The following is a 17,186-nucleotide window of genomic DNA, read 5'->3' as shown; positions in this document are numbered from 1 at the left end:
GGAGGCCCCCGATTCGAGGACAGAGGGGAGTGCTCCAGATCCCGACAGTTTCTGCGTTCTGAAGAGCCTGTCAGTAAGACCAGCCCTGTTGGGAGGGGGTCTCAGATCCGAGGGGGCTTCTGAGCTGCTTCTTCACTGTAAAGGGATCGGGTGTCTGCGGGAAGATGGCCACGCAACCTGCCTGCTGCCCCCAGAACCCATACCACTGCTGGATTCACTTTCAGGTTCAGGTGGCTATGGGTTGAGTCGCTGGGCTGGTGAGGGGGCCAACTCCCAGCCAGCAGGGAGTCGGGGGTCTTGGGACCACAGTTTGGTACAGGCTTAAGGCTTGAGTTGCCCTTCCACCACGAGTAAGCTGGATGAGCACCACCCCCCCATGGTGGAGAAGGAGAGGGGCGTCCTGGCGTCTCTCACATGCCACCATGGGCGTCGCATAGAATCCAAGGCTGGGAGCCTTTTTCAGAGTCTGGGCCAGTAAGGAGACTGGTTTGGTGGAGGTGTGGCCCTGGGAAGCAGCGTCCCTGAGGGCTGGCCCGGCCTGTGTGTGAGTCCCTCACATGGGAACAAGTCACCACCTCGCACACACTCAGAGCCAGGTGTGTACACCCATGTCCTGAGCGCACACTCAGAGCCCTGGCCCCAGACCTCCATGCACATCTGTAGCCTGTGTGCGTGACCATTGCCCATATGCACTCTCAGCCATGCACACAGGCTGACACACCCTGAGTGCCCACATACTCACTTCACTGCCTGCTATGCCCACGTGCACACATACACACACACATATATTATCTCATGCCTGGGCCACTGATGGATTCCAGCCCAGTGGGGAGTGTCCCTGGTGACATCAGCAATTAAGCCCGGAACACGTGTGCACCCAGAGCGGATCTGGTGGCCGGCAGTGCAGCGTAGCCTCTACAGCCCGGCCCCTGCTCTGCGCAATTTGGGTTTCCGGTGGGGCAGTCCAGAGCAGCCCCTCCCACCTGGGCCTGGTATCCCCAGTCCTGTCTCTCTCCCCACTTTCTTCTCCTGGGTGGCCAGACAGATGGACGCCCACCCGCCTGCAGGCAGGCTGGACCGAGGTCTCGCCACCTCTGTCCACGCGGACACCCGGGATGGACATCCACCCTCCCCTTCCCTCTCCTGGAATGAGAGGAATGTGAACAGTCCACGTGGTGGGCTGTTACCCTTCCTGCCGCCTCCTCTCCAGTTGACTCCCTTGGCGGGGCCTGGCCTAGCACCCGAGGGGCACTTTGGCCTCCCAGGCAGGCCACCTGTTGCGGCAGTGTCTCAGCTGCCCCTGAGGTCCTGGGGGAGACCCAGGGATGGCCCCAGGGGAGCTAGATGTCCCCAGCACCCAGGCAGGCTCTGCCGGGGGCTGGGGGCGGTGGGGTGCCTTGAGCAGGTGTGAGCCACAGGGCGGGAGCGGGTCTGGGCAGCGGGCGGGTGCAGCCGCCAGACACAGCACCCCTGGGGAGCCTCGTGCCAGCGGCCCATCAGCTGTGCCTCCAGCAGTGGCAGGGGAGCTGGAAAGGGCTTGACTCTCAGGAGCTGCCGCCAGCCATCACAGGGAGGCCTTTTGTATGTGTGCTTTTTTACAACCCATTTCACCGTTTCCAGAAAAGGTAGCTCACTTAAGTCAAAACAAATGCTCCCATGCTGTACTCTGGGTGCCCACTCCCGCTCCCGCGCTCTCCTAGGCCCTTCTATGTCTGTCCCTCCATCCTGCTGGCTGATGGGGAGGTAGAGGCTGGAGGCAGAGGAGGTGGGCAGGCCCTAGGTCTTCTAGGCCCCCAGGGCCAGCCTCTGGAGTGCCAGCACTTTGAACTCTGGTGACTTTGCTGCCCATCAGACACTCCCTGGACTGGAAGCTCCTTGGGGCACCCCTGGACTCCACGGCAGGGGCCCCCTCAGCACCCCTCTGGCCTGCCCAACTTCTGTTGAACGTCTTGGCTGCAGCAGGTGGGCCTGGCAAACAGGTTGGCAGAGGAAGGCCCCTTCCCCCTGGTTTCACCTGGGGGCACGTGGGGCAGCCTCGGGCATGGCCAGCACAGAATGGTCCTATGAGCGCAGGCTAGGCAGTCAGGGGATTCCGGCCCAGCCCTGTCCAGCTGGAGCAGCTGGAAGTCGCCACACGGCCAGGGCCCAGGTACGGTCTGTCTCCCGGTCCAGGTTGTCTGGGCCTCGGGGCGTGGGAACGAGTAGGCCTCCGGGGGTGAGGGCTGGGCCTGAGGAACTGGGCCATGGCGGGGGGTGGGGGGTGTCAACCAGCCCTCCCGGGCATTCTGGCTTCCGGAGTGGTTTTCTCAGCCAGCCCGGCACCCGGGCCAGGCCTCCGTGGTGTCCCAGGCAGAGCTGAGGCGGCGCTGGAATCGGGGCTGGAGCCCTGTGTCTGGGGCTGCAGACCTTGGCCTGGGCCGGCCGGGCAGTGGGGACGCGGGCTGTGGGCTGGTGTGTGGTTACAGAACCGTCTGCCTCAGTGGCCCTGTTCAGGTCTTAGTCCTGAGATGATGTTCAACTTGGCCAGATGGCTCTGTTGTGAGCCCCTAGAGGACGCAGAGCACTGGCCACCGTGACCATGCTCCCTGGACAGGCCACATCCAAACCCCAGAGGCTGCGGGGCCAACAGTGATGATGCCTACCCCTTCATCAGTCCCGCGGTGGGCCGGCCACCTGGGATCACAGTGACCTGCATTAATACAAGGCTGTGAGAAGGGCTAGGGCAGACAGTGCCAGGGTTAGGGCTCCTAGCCCCTGGGGGGCTCTGAGCCGAAAGCCCCTCTGGCCCTTCCTGCTGCTTGGGGCTCCCACTGTCCCCTCCCGGGTTGCTAACCACAACACTCCGTGGGCAAGGACCTTGCCAAGAGGAAAGAAGTCTCCAGCCCAGTTCCCGGCCAGACTTGGCTGTGCAGCTTCAGCCCTGGCCGGGGCCCAGGCCGCCTCTGCTCAAGCTCTGTCTGGGACTGGCTACTGGTCGGCGGGCGGGGGCTGGGAGGTGGCAGCCAGGTCTGCCCATGCCTCTGCTGGCTGGGCACAGGGCCATGGCCAAAGTCCTTGGAGGTGGAAGTGACATGGGAGCATGAATGCTCTGTCTGAGTGTCAGGGGTCAGATGGGGTGGGGGAGGCTCTGGGTGCCAGCCATCCCCTCCCTGACACCCATCATGGCAGTGCCCACCTGGCCAAGCCTGTAGGACCTGCGGCAGCTTGCAGATTTCTAGCCCAGGACAGCAGGAGGAGGCTGACCCTTTTGGAGCAAGGCTCATGGAACCCACCAACTGAGCAGGGCCCGCGCTGGGGGGCCCATGAGGGAAGTTGGCTTTGCAGCTGCCCAGCGCCCATCTCCCAGGGCTGGCCTGCCAGTCAGGGAGTATGAGAGCCCCTGGCGGGACCTGCTGCTGTGGGCTGGGGCCTTAGGAGAGGACACCTGGGAACCTTCAGGTGGCCCACCAGGGCGAGTGCCTGAAAAGTGGTCCCTGGAATGTGTGTTGCTGTGTCCCAGAGCAGCGGGGTCCCTGATATCTCTGTTTCCTTCCTTGTTGTATCTGTCATTTGAATGTCTTACAGTGGAGATATAAAGACATAATATTTATGTGATAAGGCTCTTCCGTTTTCAATGTGAAAGGAAAAAGGAGGGAAAAGACACCCTCCGCCCCCGAGATAAATGGTCCAGCCTGAGGCCGGACACTGGGGCTGCAAACCGCCCACAAGGCTGGGGAAGATGGAGAAGCAGGGGCATCCCCAAAAGGCTTGGAGCAAAGGAGGGCCCTGGGGAACCTTGGACCGAAGTCAAAGGGCAAGACTGGAGTGCCGTCCCAGCCACTCACTTCCCACACTCAGGAGCAAGGGTTCCTTCCTTATGGACTCAAGAAAGGCTCCAAGAGGGTCCCCCAAATTGGGAGAGTGGCTGGCCTAGACAAGGTGGGCGCACAGCAGGAAGCCCAGCCTGTCGGTGTGTCCCCTGCCCCGTGGAGCTGGGACCAGGGCTGCTGAGCTGCAGTGCCTCTCCCCGCCAAAGCGCCCACGCAGTGGGACATCCCCTTCTGGGATGGTGTCAAAACAGGCACCCTTAAGAGTGCCCAGCCAGGGCCAGGGCCAGGGCCAGTCTCCTGGGGGAGGGTGACAGGAAGTCCCACGTCTCCCTCACCCCAACCCAGTTCCAGCTTAGAAGACTAGTCGAACATCCCCCTCTCGGCCTCAGGGATGCTCCCCACTTGCCCCTGCAGGGTGCCTGGGTGCGGGAGACCCTGTGAGGGGGCCCACCTCTGAGCCTCAGTTTCCCTGCATCCAGACTGGAGGGGCCCTATGGGATACCAGGCCACTCCTCCCGCCCAGCCTCAGGCCCACCCACCGCCCCCACCCGCTGGGCTGTGGGAGAACGCAAGGTTCTCAGGCCAAGCTCCCAGAGAAATCCTTTATCCAGACCGACTTCTGGACTCGGTTGCTTCCCACTGTCCCCAGGAAGAGCAGGGCGGAGGGACTTCCCTGGGAGGGTGCGGGGGTGGGAAGGCCTGGGGGACATGGGGTGGGCCTGGGCGAGGCAGGAAGAGGCCTCACTCATCCCACAAGCATGGCCCCCCCCAGGGTCCCTGGAGCCCAGCAGGAACCGCCCTCCATCTCCTGCCTGCTCTGCGCGCCCGCCCGGGAGGCCAGCACTTCCCTTCCCAGCCCAGAGTCTCCTCCTCTGGCTGGACGTGCCTGTGGTCTGGCCAGGGCCCATGGCAGTCCCAGCCCTGCGGTCTGGGAAGTCCCTGGCTCTTGGACACCTTCGCCCCCTGCCCCTGGGTCCTCTGGTCCTTTCAGGGTCTCCCTTTGGCCTGATAGCCACCACAGAGGTCAGCTCACACCCTAGCACCCGGCCAGCACTCACAGACCCTTCCGCTGAGGCTGGTTCCTGGGAGAGGCCTTTCTCATCCACAAGTCTCATCCTCGAATGGGAGTGAAGGGAAGTGGAGGGGAGCTGCCAGGGTCCCGGTGGGGCAGCCCCTCCCTCTCCCCTGCTCCAGGGCCTTGCCGCCTCTCTGCTGAGTCACCTCACGTCTGGGAAGCTCCCAGGGCCCAGCCAGGCTGGATGAGACATCACAAATTTGCAAATTCCCCTTGCCTCCCGGGTAGGGAAACAGCTGCCCTGACTCACCTTGGGCCGGGCCTGCAGCCTCCTGGAGCCCCCAGAACCCTTGCAAACCCTGCCAGGCTGCTGCATTCAGCCTAATGGGATGGTGAACCCCCAGAACCTTGTTCCCCATCCCCTGAGATGGTCCCAGGCCAGGCTCACTGCCCATGGAATGGAGGTGACAAGGTGCCAGGGGGCCGTGCCGGGGTAGGGGCTGAGCGGTGCAGCCCAGACCACCCACCTGGCACCGGGGGCTGCACTGCGCAGAGTGCACGGTGTACATCATTCCTAGGCAATCCACTGGTTGCCATGGTAACCTGGAGAGACTCGAACAGCCTGGCCTTGGCCACTGGACAGGGCAGAGAGGGGGACACAGTGTCAGAGGGTGCAGGTAGGCAGGCCATGGAGGCTAGCTGCTGGGCGAAATGCCGAGTATCCTGAAACATAAATGGCTGACTGCGTCTCAATGCCACCAGGAGGGCCTGACCCTGAAAAACCCTGGGGACATTAAAGCAGATCCTGCCGTGTCCGTTCTCGGGCTCCTCCTGTGGTTCTCTCTTGCTCTGCCTCCGTTTCTTCTCTTGATCACCTGATAGAGGGCATCCAGTGTGATGAGATGGTTAACTGGACCTGGGGAGAAGGTTGAAGACCCTGCTTGGGGGGAAGGCCAGAACCCTAGTGCCACCTGGGGGGAGAACAGAGACGGCTGAGACCTGCTGACCCTGGACCTTTTCGGGAGGTGCACTCTGGCAGGTCTGCCAGCAGCTAAGAAGCCTGGGGGAGTCAGCCTCCGAAGTGAAGACCCGCCCATAGGGTCGATGTTTCCCTCAAGCCCTGGGTCCCTGAATGTTTATTCCCACAGTACCTGGCACCTGGTTGCTGGGGGTGGTGGGCGGGGTGGAGGACAGCTCAGTTGAAGTGCCAATCTTCAGGGTTTTGCAAGAACAGGAGGGTGTCAGGGCCTCCAGGGCCCGAGCGGGCAGCTTCTCCCACCTTGGCTTCTTGGCTGTTTGAAGACAAAAGCCCGGGAACCTTGGGGCCTGAGAGTCAGCCCTGGGAAAGGGCTCCTTAGTGCTTGTCCCTGCCCAGACTCACTCTCACCCACTGTGTCCACAGCTAGCAGCCGCCTGATGGGGAACTCTCCAGCCTCCTCTTTCATGGGCAGTTTCCTCACCAGCAGCCTGGGCTCGGCGGCCTCTGCGCACCCCAGTGGCCCCACCCCATCCCCCTCGGAGCAGGCCTACCGGGGCTCACACCCTGCCACCTCCCAGATCTGGTTCTCCCACTCCCATGAAGGTAAGTCAGGGGCCCAGGCTCCCAGCCACACCCTGCTGCTAGAGCCACTGGGTTCTTGATCATGGTTCCCAGGGCCTATGGGTAAGCAAAGGGCTCCCCTGCTGTGGCTGGCAAACCATGCCAAGCACCGGGGCAAGGGGCTGCCTCCCTGTCAAGGACACTCCCATGGGGGAGGTGGTAACTGGTTGGAAATAGAGTGTGTGGGCAGGGGACAGCCCTGCCAATCAGTGGTCCTGGCCAGATGTGCAGCAGAGATGGGCAGAGAGGGAAGAAGGGGTGGGGCCGGGAAGGCTCAGGGGAGCTGAGGAAATGTGGAACACAGCTGCGCTGGCCGGGCAGCCCTGCGCCCACCTCCCAGACTCGGAGAGGCATGGGCTCCAGATGTGTCAGCTGGGAGGGAGTGGAGAGGAGGAGAGAGCTGTCAACAGACTCAGGCTGCCACCCTGGGGGCCTGGCCTAGGACGGAGTCCCTCTCTGGCCCCTGCCTCCCCCTCAGTTGCAGCCTTGTACACACAGTAGGTACCTCATACGTGTCGCTCTTAGGCCTCGTGGCTGGCTGGAGGGCCCTTGCAGGGCCTATTAGGATGTTGAGGTTCCTCTTGGCACTCTCAGGGAAGGTCACCACCCCCACCTAGCTCTGCACTGTCGGCTCAGCCCCTGGGCACCATTATGTGGGCAGTGACCCTGAGCCCTAGTGTCCCCAGCCCGAGGTTGCTGATATCCAGTAGGCCACCACAGCATAGGAAGGGTTAAGCCCGACGGCGGCTGGCACGCGGAGAGGTAATTGCAGTTGGCAGCGGGCACAGAGGGCTCTGCGCTCCTGGCACCAGCACTGCCGTAACTCAATGACTGCTGAGCGGCGGGCGTTGTGTTTGCAGAGCACGCGGACCCACACACCGCGCCCGCTGCCGCCCGCGTTCCAGGCGGGGAGATTAGCGCCCAGTGCTGCTGGAGAGCGAGAGAAACCTCTCTTTGTGCAACAAGAAAGGGGCTGTTTTCCAAACAGGACAGGTGACGAGTGAGGGACAGTTGTTAAAATAATCTGGGCTTTAAGTGCTGTGCAGAGCGCACATGTTGGGTAGGCGATAAGGAGCAGCTCCCTTCCCCAGTGGAAGGGCAACCAGGCCGAGGACCCAGGTGGGCAGAGCAGACACCTGGCCCAGACCCCTCTCCGCCTGCTTCCCACCTCTGCCTCTTCGCAGCCTCCCCAGGGGACACCTGGTGCAATGGTGTCAGGCCCCGGATCAGGGCTTCCCGGGCTGGCCATGCCTGGCACCCCTTGCTCTCCTGCTCCTCCCAGCTCTTTTGCCTTCTGCATTTGCTGGGTGAACTCCTGAACCTGGCAGGTGCGTCTGGCTTCCAAAATGTCTTTGGGAGGGAGGAGAGGGCCGAGCGCCGTGGGGCGGGCAGGGCATACTCGCAGCAGCCGTGTAGGACAGCTTCCACCAAACCCACGGCCTCCCCCGGCCGCTGCTCTGCCCTGACCTGGCCATGGGGGCGTGGGCGTGGCCAGGCTGGCTGCCACGGTGATCCCTGGTCAGGGTCAGGATGGCAGAGCTCTGCGTCAGAAGATACATATCCCCCTGCCCCTCCGGCCCACCCTTGAGGACCTTGCGGGCAAAAAGGGCGGTTTGTGGGCAGTGCCACCTGCCCTGGGGCCCAGGGAAAAGGCTCCCTGTCCTGCCCCTCTGGGGGCTGCTGGGGAGGCGGGGGTGGGCGGGTGGGAGGCAGCCCACAAATAGCGCCCTCAACGGCCTCCAGACACTCACTTCCCCCAGCCAACGGCTGCCTCCGCGGAGTTGCTCACAGTCTGCGGGTCACCCCGCCACCCGTCGCCACAGCCCCAGAGCCACCTGGCAGGTTGCAGTTCCCACCACCCAGTGTGAGGGGACCAGTGTGTGCAAGGGTGCCAGCCCCCCAACCCACCCCTTACCCACTGTGCATGCCAGGGAGGCAGCTGCTCCGAGGCAAGGACATTGGAGAAGCCCCGAACCGGCCCTGGCGCCTCCTTGGGCTGAGGACACCCACGGTCTCGTGGGGGAGGGCGTGCATGTGGAGGCGGTGGGCTCCGTGGGCAAATGCAGGTGGGTGCAGGACAAGGGGAAGCCAGGAGGCCTCTGAGCCACCCACGTGGAACACAGGCTCCAGAACACAGGTAGAGGAGAGAGCAGGGCCCACCTGGGACTAAAGATGAGTTCAGGGGAGCAGCGGCCCCAATCTGCCAGGTCCCGCCTGAGGGTCACTCGTGTGTCTGTCCTGGGGACCCTACCACCTCGCAGGCCTGTGCCCTAGTCTCCCCTTCTCTGCCTGCAGTTGCGCTGCCCGGCCTGGGATCCCCTTTCTACGGGGTTCCCCTGCCCTCCTCTCCTTGCAGCCTCGCTCTGACAGGCCACGTGGTGCGGCTGCCTCACTGTGAGCTCCCAGCGTAAAGGCCGGCGGGCGGGCGGGGCCGGGACGAGTGGCAGCGCTGGCTGGCTGGCTGCCCTGGCAGCGTGCCTGGCTGCTAGTTTGACTGGGTGCCAGCTGGCTGCCCGCGTGCAGGGGCCTGTTTCTCTGCTGTGTGTGTTCAGGGGGAAGGGGGGCCGAGGTGGGGCGGGGGGCACGCGACATGGCCGGAGAGCGGGGGCTGGCGGGCAGGGTGGGCTGCCTGGGCGGGCTGCTCCGTGGTCTGGCCTCATCCTCATCCTCTTGCCGCCCCCAGGATGGGCGGGGAGACAGGTGCCTGGCAAAGCAGGCTTGCTACCCGCCCCCTCCAGCCTGGGGATAGTCAGGGCTGGGCCCCTAAAGGAGTTCTTAGCTTAAGAGCAAGGAGGCCAGGATGGTGGGGAGGGTGTGGGAGAGGGATGGGAAGGGATGTCAGTGGGGGGCAGGAGAGAGGATGGATCCTTCCACTTCAGGCAGGGCCCCCAGCTCTCCGTGGGTGGACCCAACCCACCATCTGGGGGACAGCCACCAGAGCCGGGGCCAGGGCTTCCTGCTTCCCTGGTGGAGCAGCTGGGGTTGGGCAGGGCAAGTACCCCAGAACGGAGGAGCCGCCCCAGAACATCTGGCCTGGGGCAGAGCTTGTCTGTCCAGGGCCTCTCGCCCCACCCCACCCCCGGACCCCCCACCCCAGGCTCGACCAAGTGAAGGGTCCCGCCAGAGATGAGACTTTCCTTTCCGGGGCCTAGGGTCAGGGTGGGCGGCGGAACTGACCTGAGGCAAAGGGGTGAGCCAGTGTAGCCGGCCTGCCCTGGGTGGGTCCCCATGGGGGTGGGGTGCAGCACAGCTGGCCCTATTGTCAGCAGGCCGGGCCCCCCCCCCCCCCCCCCCCCCCCCCCCCCGCCTCCCTCCCCCCACTCCCGGCTGCCTGGTGGGACCACCCACAGGGCGATGAAAGGGGATTCTGTTCCTGGGGGCTCAGCTGGGGAGGAACGAACGGGGCTGCTGGGTTCCCACAGCCCAGGCCACTCGTGGTCTCTTGTGCCACCTGGAGGGAGAGCCTCCGGAGGCAGCGGGCACATGAGCCAGCGCTGGCTGTTAGCCGGCTGGCCTCTTTGTCAGTTGCACCCGCCCTGCAGGCTATTTCTCCTTTGGGGCTGGGCTCGCCTCCAGTGGTGCAGGGGTCGCACCTGAGCGCCACTGGGCACTCCCTACCGTTTCCCAACCCCCTCCTGGCTTCCCTGAGCCCCTCAGCTGTCCTTCTGTCCGCCTCTAAGACTTCAGGGTTCACCAGGGCTTCTGGGAGCACGTCTATGTGGGGGACAAAGGTCCCAGCTGGTGTCACCGTCTTGGTATGGTGATGCTGTCGAGAGGAGCCCTCCGCCTGCCCTTTTCTGAGGCACATCCCTGCCCTGGACCTTGTCCTTCTCCCCTGGCCGCTGGCCGCTCCAGCCCCTTCTCCTGGCCTCAGTTTTCTCGGTGGCCAAAATGGCCTCTGAATTTGCCCGCACGGGACCACAGATGATCACCTCCTCTCCCTGCCCAGCTCAGTAAAGATGCCCCTACATGTAGGCAGCATTCCTCACCCTGCCCACCTGGTCCTGCCAGTGCCAGAGGGCAGGGCTGAGTCACTGGGGGCAGCTGACCACCCTGTGATCTGGGGACAGTGTAGGGGAAGGGACCAAACTCCCCAGATCCAGACATGGGGGATCAGGGCTGCCCTGCCAGACAGGCCCTCTCCTGCCAGCATCATCGTAGCCAGAGGGAGGCCTGTCCCATCTGGACCTCTGACCCCCTCCAGAGCTTTCTCGGGGCTTTGCGTGGCCAGCCCCCACCCCCCACCCCGCCCTGCTCCCTGTGACCTTGGCCCCTCACCACGCTTTGCCTCTGCCCATCTCCCCATCCAGGTCCCAACCTCCAGGGACCCCTCTGTCCTTGCATGTCCCGTGTAGCAACTGTCCACTGCTATGCTGGGGGCCTGGGGACCTTCCTGGGCTGCTGTTTGCAGCCGAGGGTGTATGTGAGCTACACTGGGTCTGACGGGCTGGGGATGGAGGCCCAGTGTCACATCTGGGTGTGGGGCTGGCTTGCACTGTTCCTGTGGCCCCAAGCCCCCAGGATCCCCCAAGCACTATGGTCTATGTGTATCTTAGATACCCCGGCATGGGGTATGGGGATCTTAGAGCATCCACCCAGGAAGACAGGGTGCAAGAGGTGTGGTCAGGGGTAGCGTAGGGCTCTCTCCAGCCGAGCTCCCTGACAGAGGTGTTGGGTGGGATGTTGTGAGGGTTTCGGGGGGTCATGCCAGTTTGTTCCCAGCTCCAAGCTCTGAGACTCTGTCTCTCCCCCAGCTTTAGTCCTGCAGCAAGCCCTGGTCCCCAGCCCTCCCTGGCCCACAGGTCCTGTTCCCCTGGAAGGGCTGCTGCTAAGGCCTGCATCTCAGCTCTGTACGGCCTGAACCCAGCTCCTCCCTGCACAGCACTCGCCAGGAGCCCGGGACTGTCCATGACTGCCTGGCTCCTGGGCTAGCTGCCTGCTGCTTTTGTTCCAGAGGTGTCCATGGGAGCCTGGCACCTTCCCCTGGCTCTGAGCCACTCCACTCAGCCTGGGAACAGACCAGGCAGCTGGGCCCCAAACCTGGGGCGACTGGGGGTCAGTGTGTGTGCCTGGGCCAACTTTAACGGGCCACAGTGGCACAGAAATCATCTTGTGCCAGCCTTAGGCCCCAGCCCCAGCCCCCAGCTGCAAGAGGCTGAGAGATCTGGGCACTCCCTGAGAGGCCCAGCTTCCAAAGCCATCTTCAGCCCATTAAGGGGTCTCACTTGGCTCCTCCCAACGAAGTCCAGGGTGGTGGATCTTGGGAGCTGCACTGTCATGCCCAGCCTGGATTACCAAGGGTTCTGACCACTTGAGTATGAGCCTGAAGGGGCCTATGGACGGAAACTGGAATATCTGGCAAGGAACAGGGAAGACGTGGGAAGGAGGCTGTTGCAAAGTTACCCGCTTCAGATACTAGAGCAAGGGTGGTGGCGGGTGTCCTCCCAGTTTGCTGCCAGTGACCTTCCTGTGCCCAGGGCAGGCATTATTAGTCGATTGCAGCACTTTCCAAGCTGCGTGTAGACACAGCCTCAGAATTCTTAACCCAGCTTTCAGTGTGGTCACTACTGTTTAGTAGTCTTGTGTACCACAGTGGAAATCCACTGACACCCTGAGTGAAAAGGATGTCACAGGAAGAGAGCCAGCGTCCAGTTAATGTCGGCATGGCAGAATTCAGAGGGATAGACGTGTGCAGGGCTCCAGGAACAGGGCTCTCTGCCTAGGTGTCTGCGGGGATTGTCATGGGTAGAGTAAAGATGGGACCTGTCAGGGTTGGAAGGACACCGGTCAATGGTGGAGTGGTCTGGGGGCTGCTCTACCCAGAGGGGCTTTCCCCTCTGCTGAGCCCTGGAGGGTGGCTTGACCCACGAGACAGGCAGTTGAGATGGTTCAGCTCGAGTTTTCTGGAGCGCCAGCCTGCCCCGCCCCCACAGTGTGGCCGGCTATATAAAAGCGTGATTCTTGGCCCCACTGATTAGGGACTCAGCCAGTTACGTTGTGGGGAGCTCCCCTTGGGACTTGATGTCAGACCCTGCTGGCAGCCCCTGGCCACAGCTCAGTGGTGGGGAGAACTTTCTAGCAACTCAAGCCTCCAGGGAGGTGGCCATGTTTTTTGTCAAGGCGTCATGGGGGGTGGGGGGCGTCTATTGCAGAAGGCCTTGCCCTCATGGGTGTGCGGGGAGCCAGCGGGGAGCCGGGCCAGGACCCTGATGGCATGGGGGTGATTAGAGCCCTGTGCGTCAGGCCGCTGGCAGTTTGCTAAGCCTGCAGGGTCTGCACTGAGCTCTGGGGGTGGGGGTCTCAGGGACCCTGTGGTGGGAGTCCCCTGACTCACCCCACAAGGGATTCTGGTCCACTGGTTGGCTGGTCACAGGCCACACCCCACCCCATGCCCAGACCTGGCCAGGAGACAGTCAGCCTTCTGAGACACAAGAGCCGGTCCTCTCCTAGGAGGGTGCGCCCTGCAAGGACCACGGGGAGGTGTTGTTGCCTCCCCAGCCTTTGGGTCTGGCCTGGGGCAGGTGGGGCACCTTGGGCTGCTGGGAAAGTTCTACAGCAGAACCCAGGAGAGGTGAGGTGCCATGCAGGTGGGGTGGGAACTGACCCCACCAGGCAAGGAGGGTGCACGTGGGGGGCCAGGGCCACCCCTCTTTCCTCTCCAGCTGAGAGGCTTGCAGCAGGCCTGGGGTCCTCCCAGGCACCTTCTCTGGTGTGGTGACAAGAGGAGCCTCCTACCCCATGGCACCCCTCACTTATTTCCCCTGTAAAGTGTCCCCACCCTCCCTCTCACCCTTCCATCTTCAGACCTTGCCCTCTGGGCAGCCCCCACCAGGGGCGGGCTGCCTGCTGGCTCCTCTCCTCCTTAGCCCACTCCCCAGAAACACCCCTGACCTTCCCGGATGTGGCCAGCAAGGGCCCTGGGGGATGCTGGCAGGGGCTGGGTATCCCAGAATACCAAGGACCTGGTCTGCTGCCCCTGCCCAGCTCAAGATTGCCTCCACCTCACTGAACCCCATTAGGTGCTGATGGTGTCACCTTTTTGACCCTGTTAATGCTCATGTCACAGGGTGGGGTTAAGTCTCCTGGCAACTCAGAGCATGGGACCAGACTGGGGGGAATCTCAGTGGGGTGGTGGCTGAGGCCCAGGGCTTCTCCCTAGAACTGAGCAGGGGCTTCCAGGGCTCTGACTGGGGCGATCACAGTAGCCAACCTCAGGGAGTGTGAGAGCCTGGGAACAAGGGGGTTCTGGACCATGCCACCCCGAAGGAGTGCAGGGTCGAGGATCTCTGGCCCTGGGTTCCAGGGTATCTGACCCATCCTCGGCTCCCGGAGCCCTCTTCAGAGCCCACCACCACCACATTCTCTGCAGAAGCCCCTTTGAGGACCTGAGGCATTTCCCAGGCCAGCTACAGCAGCCCTGGCTTCTGGTCACAGAACAGCTGCTCTGATTCATAAAAATCATTTTTTATTTTCCTCTTCAATTCAGAGAGTAGGGTCTTGTTGGGAAGAAGAAAGGGTCCTTTCTGTGGCTGGACTGGGAGGACTTTTCTCCTTCCTCCTTCTCTGCCCCCCACCCAGATGCCCACCCGCTCTTCACACTCCCCCTCCCTGGCCACCCCACTCAGCTCCGGCCCTTGCCCACTCCATTTCTTCTTCCATCTCCCCACCCTTACTCCCCCAGTCCTAACTCCCCTTCTGGGGTCCCAGAGGGTGGGACTTTATGCAGACTGGAGATGGGGGGAGGAGCCCCCGTAGATTCCTGTCCCCTGATCCCTGGCCGCCAGCTCAGGGTCAGACGTGGAGGGACGGGCGTGGCCATCACCCTCCCACTGCCCCCCGAAGGGTGTGGCAGGAAGGAGCCCACCACTCGGCCAGCTGAAGGCCGAGGGCGGGTGGGCGGGAGGCCCAGACCTCCTGAGGGGTCACAGGGGGGTCTGTGCCTGGGAAACGGGCGTCTGGGAAGGAGGAATTTACAGACTTCTGTTTACCAAAACGAGGCCCCGTAAAACATTTAACAGCAGCCAATTAAAGGGGGACAGCTGTGGCGCTTTAACCGCTCCCCTTACTACACACACAGGCCTCTGCCCCCCCTGCCCTGGCCCGCCCCCACCCCCGTCGGGCTCGCCCAGCTTTTGTCAGGTCTTCTAGGAGCTGCATTTCATCTCGGAAACATCTGCTCCAGATGTGTCTCCACTCACAAACCAGGCGAGGCGGCCAGGCTCCCTGGACTCAGCTGTGCCCTCGGCAGGAGGGCGCTGCAGAGGGATGGGTCTGGTGGGCAGTGGGCACCTCCTCTGTGTCCTCCCACGGGCCCGGGGATGTGAGCCCCTCCGTGGGGAGACGCCCAGGGACTTCTCAGAGCTTTTGGAACACACGTGCTCAAGGGGAACCTCTGAACGGGACTGGTACGGGAGCGTTCTGCGGGGAGCACTTCTTGAGAATGGGTGCCACGGCTTGACCTCAGATCTCCTGATCCAGAGACCATCCTCCTGCATCATTAGGGGCAGGATGGTGGCTATGTCGAGGGGGCCACCAGGACCAGGGTTCAGGGTGCACCCTTTGGACTGGGGGCCTTGACCCTGGGGGCTCCGAGAGTATTTGATGCCTGTGCGTTTCCCATTCTCTCAATGCTCCTCGTCCATCCCTACCTCTTAGCTGGGTTCCATAGCCTGACCCCACATTGGCATGGCTCCCCCCTCCCCAACCTCAGGCCTGCCAAGGGGCTGCTCCTGGGCCCCTCATGCAGCAAGCTCCAGGGCTTACCCACATGCACCCACAGAGATCGAGCCGGCCTCCACCCTCCATCTCAACAGCCTCAGCACCAGGCAGGCCAGCCTCAGGGCCTCTGAGGACCTGGGGCCTGGAGGCCTGTCCTGCAGCTCTGAGCCTCTCCTTCTGGAAAGGTGTTGGTCTCATGGGTTCCATGGAGCATGCGGCCATGAGTTGCCACAAGGAGTTTCAGTGAAACAGCAAAGGGCTTCTGTGCTAAGAGGAATTTAGAAAACAGTAAACGAGCAGGTCACACGGAGCTAGCTCCCTGCTTCAGACTTGTCTTAACTTTGTCGTGATACATTGAGATGGAAGTTGGCACCCCTGCTCCCCAGGCATGGGGCTCCCAGCTCCCTTGTGTCAAGGCATGGCTTATGACCCGGCTCGAACACTCGCCCTGGGACCCGCCACCCTCCCCTCAGAGACCCTGCACCAGGCCCTCCTTCTCCCTGTGGCCACTGCTCCCGGCGGAGACCCTGGGATTCCTTCCCACTCCCTTGTCACAGCCCAGGCGCCTCAGAAGTCAGGTGGGAAGCCTCTCCCAGCAGCCATTCGCTCTTGGGACAGCCATGGGGTCCCCGGGAGAAGCTCCTCTGGGACTCATTTTCCATAGGGAAAATGTTAAGAGCATTAGCTCAAAGCAGGAATTTTGGAGCAAGACAGCATCCTGTCCAGCCCAGCCCAGCCGGCTCAGCCATCCCAGCTGTAGGCCTCCACCCGCCCCCTCACCGCTGGGCCTGGTGGGGAAGGACCAGCTGTGAGGAGCTGCATTGCAGGTGGCTGGTGGCTCTGGGCATCCAACAGACACGCCTGCCACGGCTGTGCCTGCTCTCAAGGTGCCAGTGCCTAAGGGGCCTCCTTGGCCAAATGTTCGCTCTTTCTGTCTTCATCACTTCTGGGAGGCAGGATGTGTGTCCCAGGTGGCCAGAGCGAAGTCCAGGGTGTAGCTGGTGGTCCTCTGCTGGGCAGGGCCAGTCCAAGAAGACAGTCCAGGCCCCTTAAAGGGACAGAGTGGGGCCTGCTTGACCTGACTTGGAGGCTCCAGGCAGGGTCTGGGGCTGGGGACCAACGTGGGAAACTCTTCTGGGGGGCGATGCTGCCATGGCTGGGGACCAGCTCATTTTGCAGATCTCAGAGCACTAAGGAGGCCCGGCCAGTGTAGAGCCTGGTGCCCGTGGCCTCCAGCCAGGCAGAAGCTGGCCACACCCAACCAAGTCAGCCTCAGGGTGCGGGTCACTGAGCCCAGAGTGGCTTGCTCACCTGGCAGCTGCGATGGTACAGGCCAATGTGGTGTCCGGCCCCGCCTCTCTCCTCTCGGCCTGAGCTGTGAGGGCCTCCATGTCCACTGAATGTGACCACCACATCTCCCACCTCTCCAGAGCCCCTTTTGTTGGCCTGTCTTGAAGCTCTCACACTGCTAAGTGCTACTGGGAGAGAAATCAAAGGCTCCCTCCTCCATCCTCCCCTCTCTCCCCAGCCCATCAGCAATTCAATTTGTGCCACACCGGAGGGATGGTATTAGTCGAGTCAGAGTTAATATGATGTATTGATGGGTTGATTTCCCACCGGCGGGCTGCACGCCGGGCTCTGCGGGGCGTCACTCCTGGGCCACCCGCCGGCTTCTCACCTCCCTGGGGTCAGGGCAGGTGCAAGCCTGTGGCCCAGAGGCACCTCTACCACAGTCTCCTTGCTTCTCTAGCTCCAGGGTACCCCAGATTTTCGGGGAGTCTGGCATCCACCTTCCTACCCATGAGCCACTTGGATCACCATGGAAACAGCAATGTTCTCTATGGGCAACATCGTTTCTATGGAACCCAAAAAGGCAAGTGCTGGCGTGGGTCTGTGAGAGATTGCATGGGGCCTGGGACACAGTGAATCCTGGAGGGGTGGAGGGCAGGGCCAGGGGCTTCTGGGGCCCCAGATGAAGGTGGCCGGCCTGGATGAACCCTTCTCTCCAGGTCTCAGGCCACACTGTAGGGACAGGGGCTGAAAG

At 62.7% G+C, this 17,186-nt stretch overlaps 1 protein-coding gene across 5 annotated transcripts in view; it reads left to right on the top strand.

The window, feature by feature from the left end:
• Positions 1–17,186, top strand: part of BAHCC1 (BAH domain and coiled-coil containing 1) — a 60,871-nt gene that overhangs the window by 17,736 nt on the left and 25,949 nt on the right. For all 5 annotated transcript variants that reach the window (XM_042256753.1, XM_042256754.1, XM_027974268.2 and 2 more), the window contains exons 3-4: positions 6,227–6,406; positions 16,893–17,015. In XM_042256753.1, the coding sequence (XP_042112687.1) occupies positions 6,227–6,406; positions 16,893–17,015 (303 nt within the window). The remainder of the gene's footprint in view (positions 1–6,226; positions 6,407–16,892; positions 17,016–17,186) is intronic.

Source organism: Ovis aries, chromosome 11, assembly GCF_016772045.2.
Source record: "Ovis aries strain OAR_USU_Benz2616 breed Rambouillet chromosome 11, ARS-UI_Ramb_v3.0, whole genome shotgun sequence".
NCBI classification, from domain to species: Eukaryota; Metazoa; Chordata; class Mammalia; order Artiodactyla; family Bovidae; genus Ovis; species Ovis aries.
Note: the sequence above shows the minus strand (reverse complement) of the source record. Positions and strands in the feature narration are given on the sequence as shown.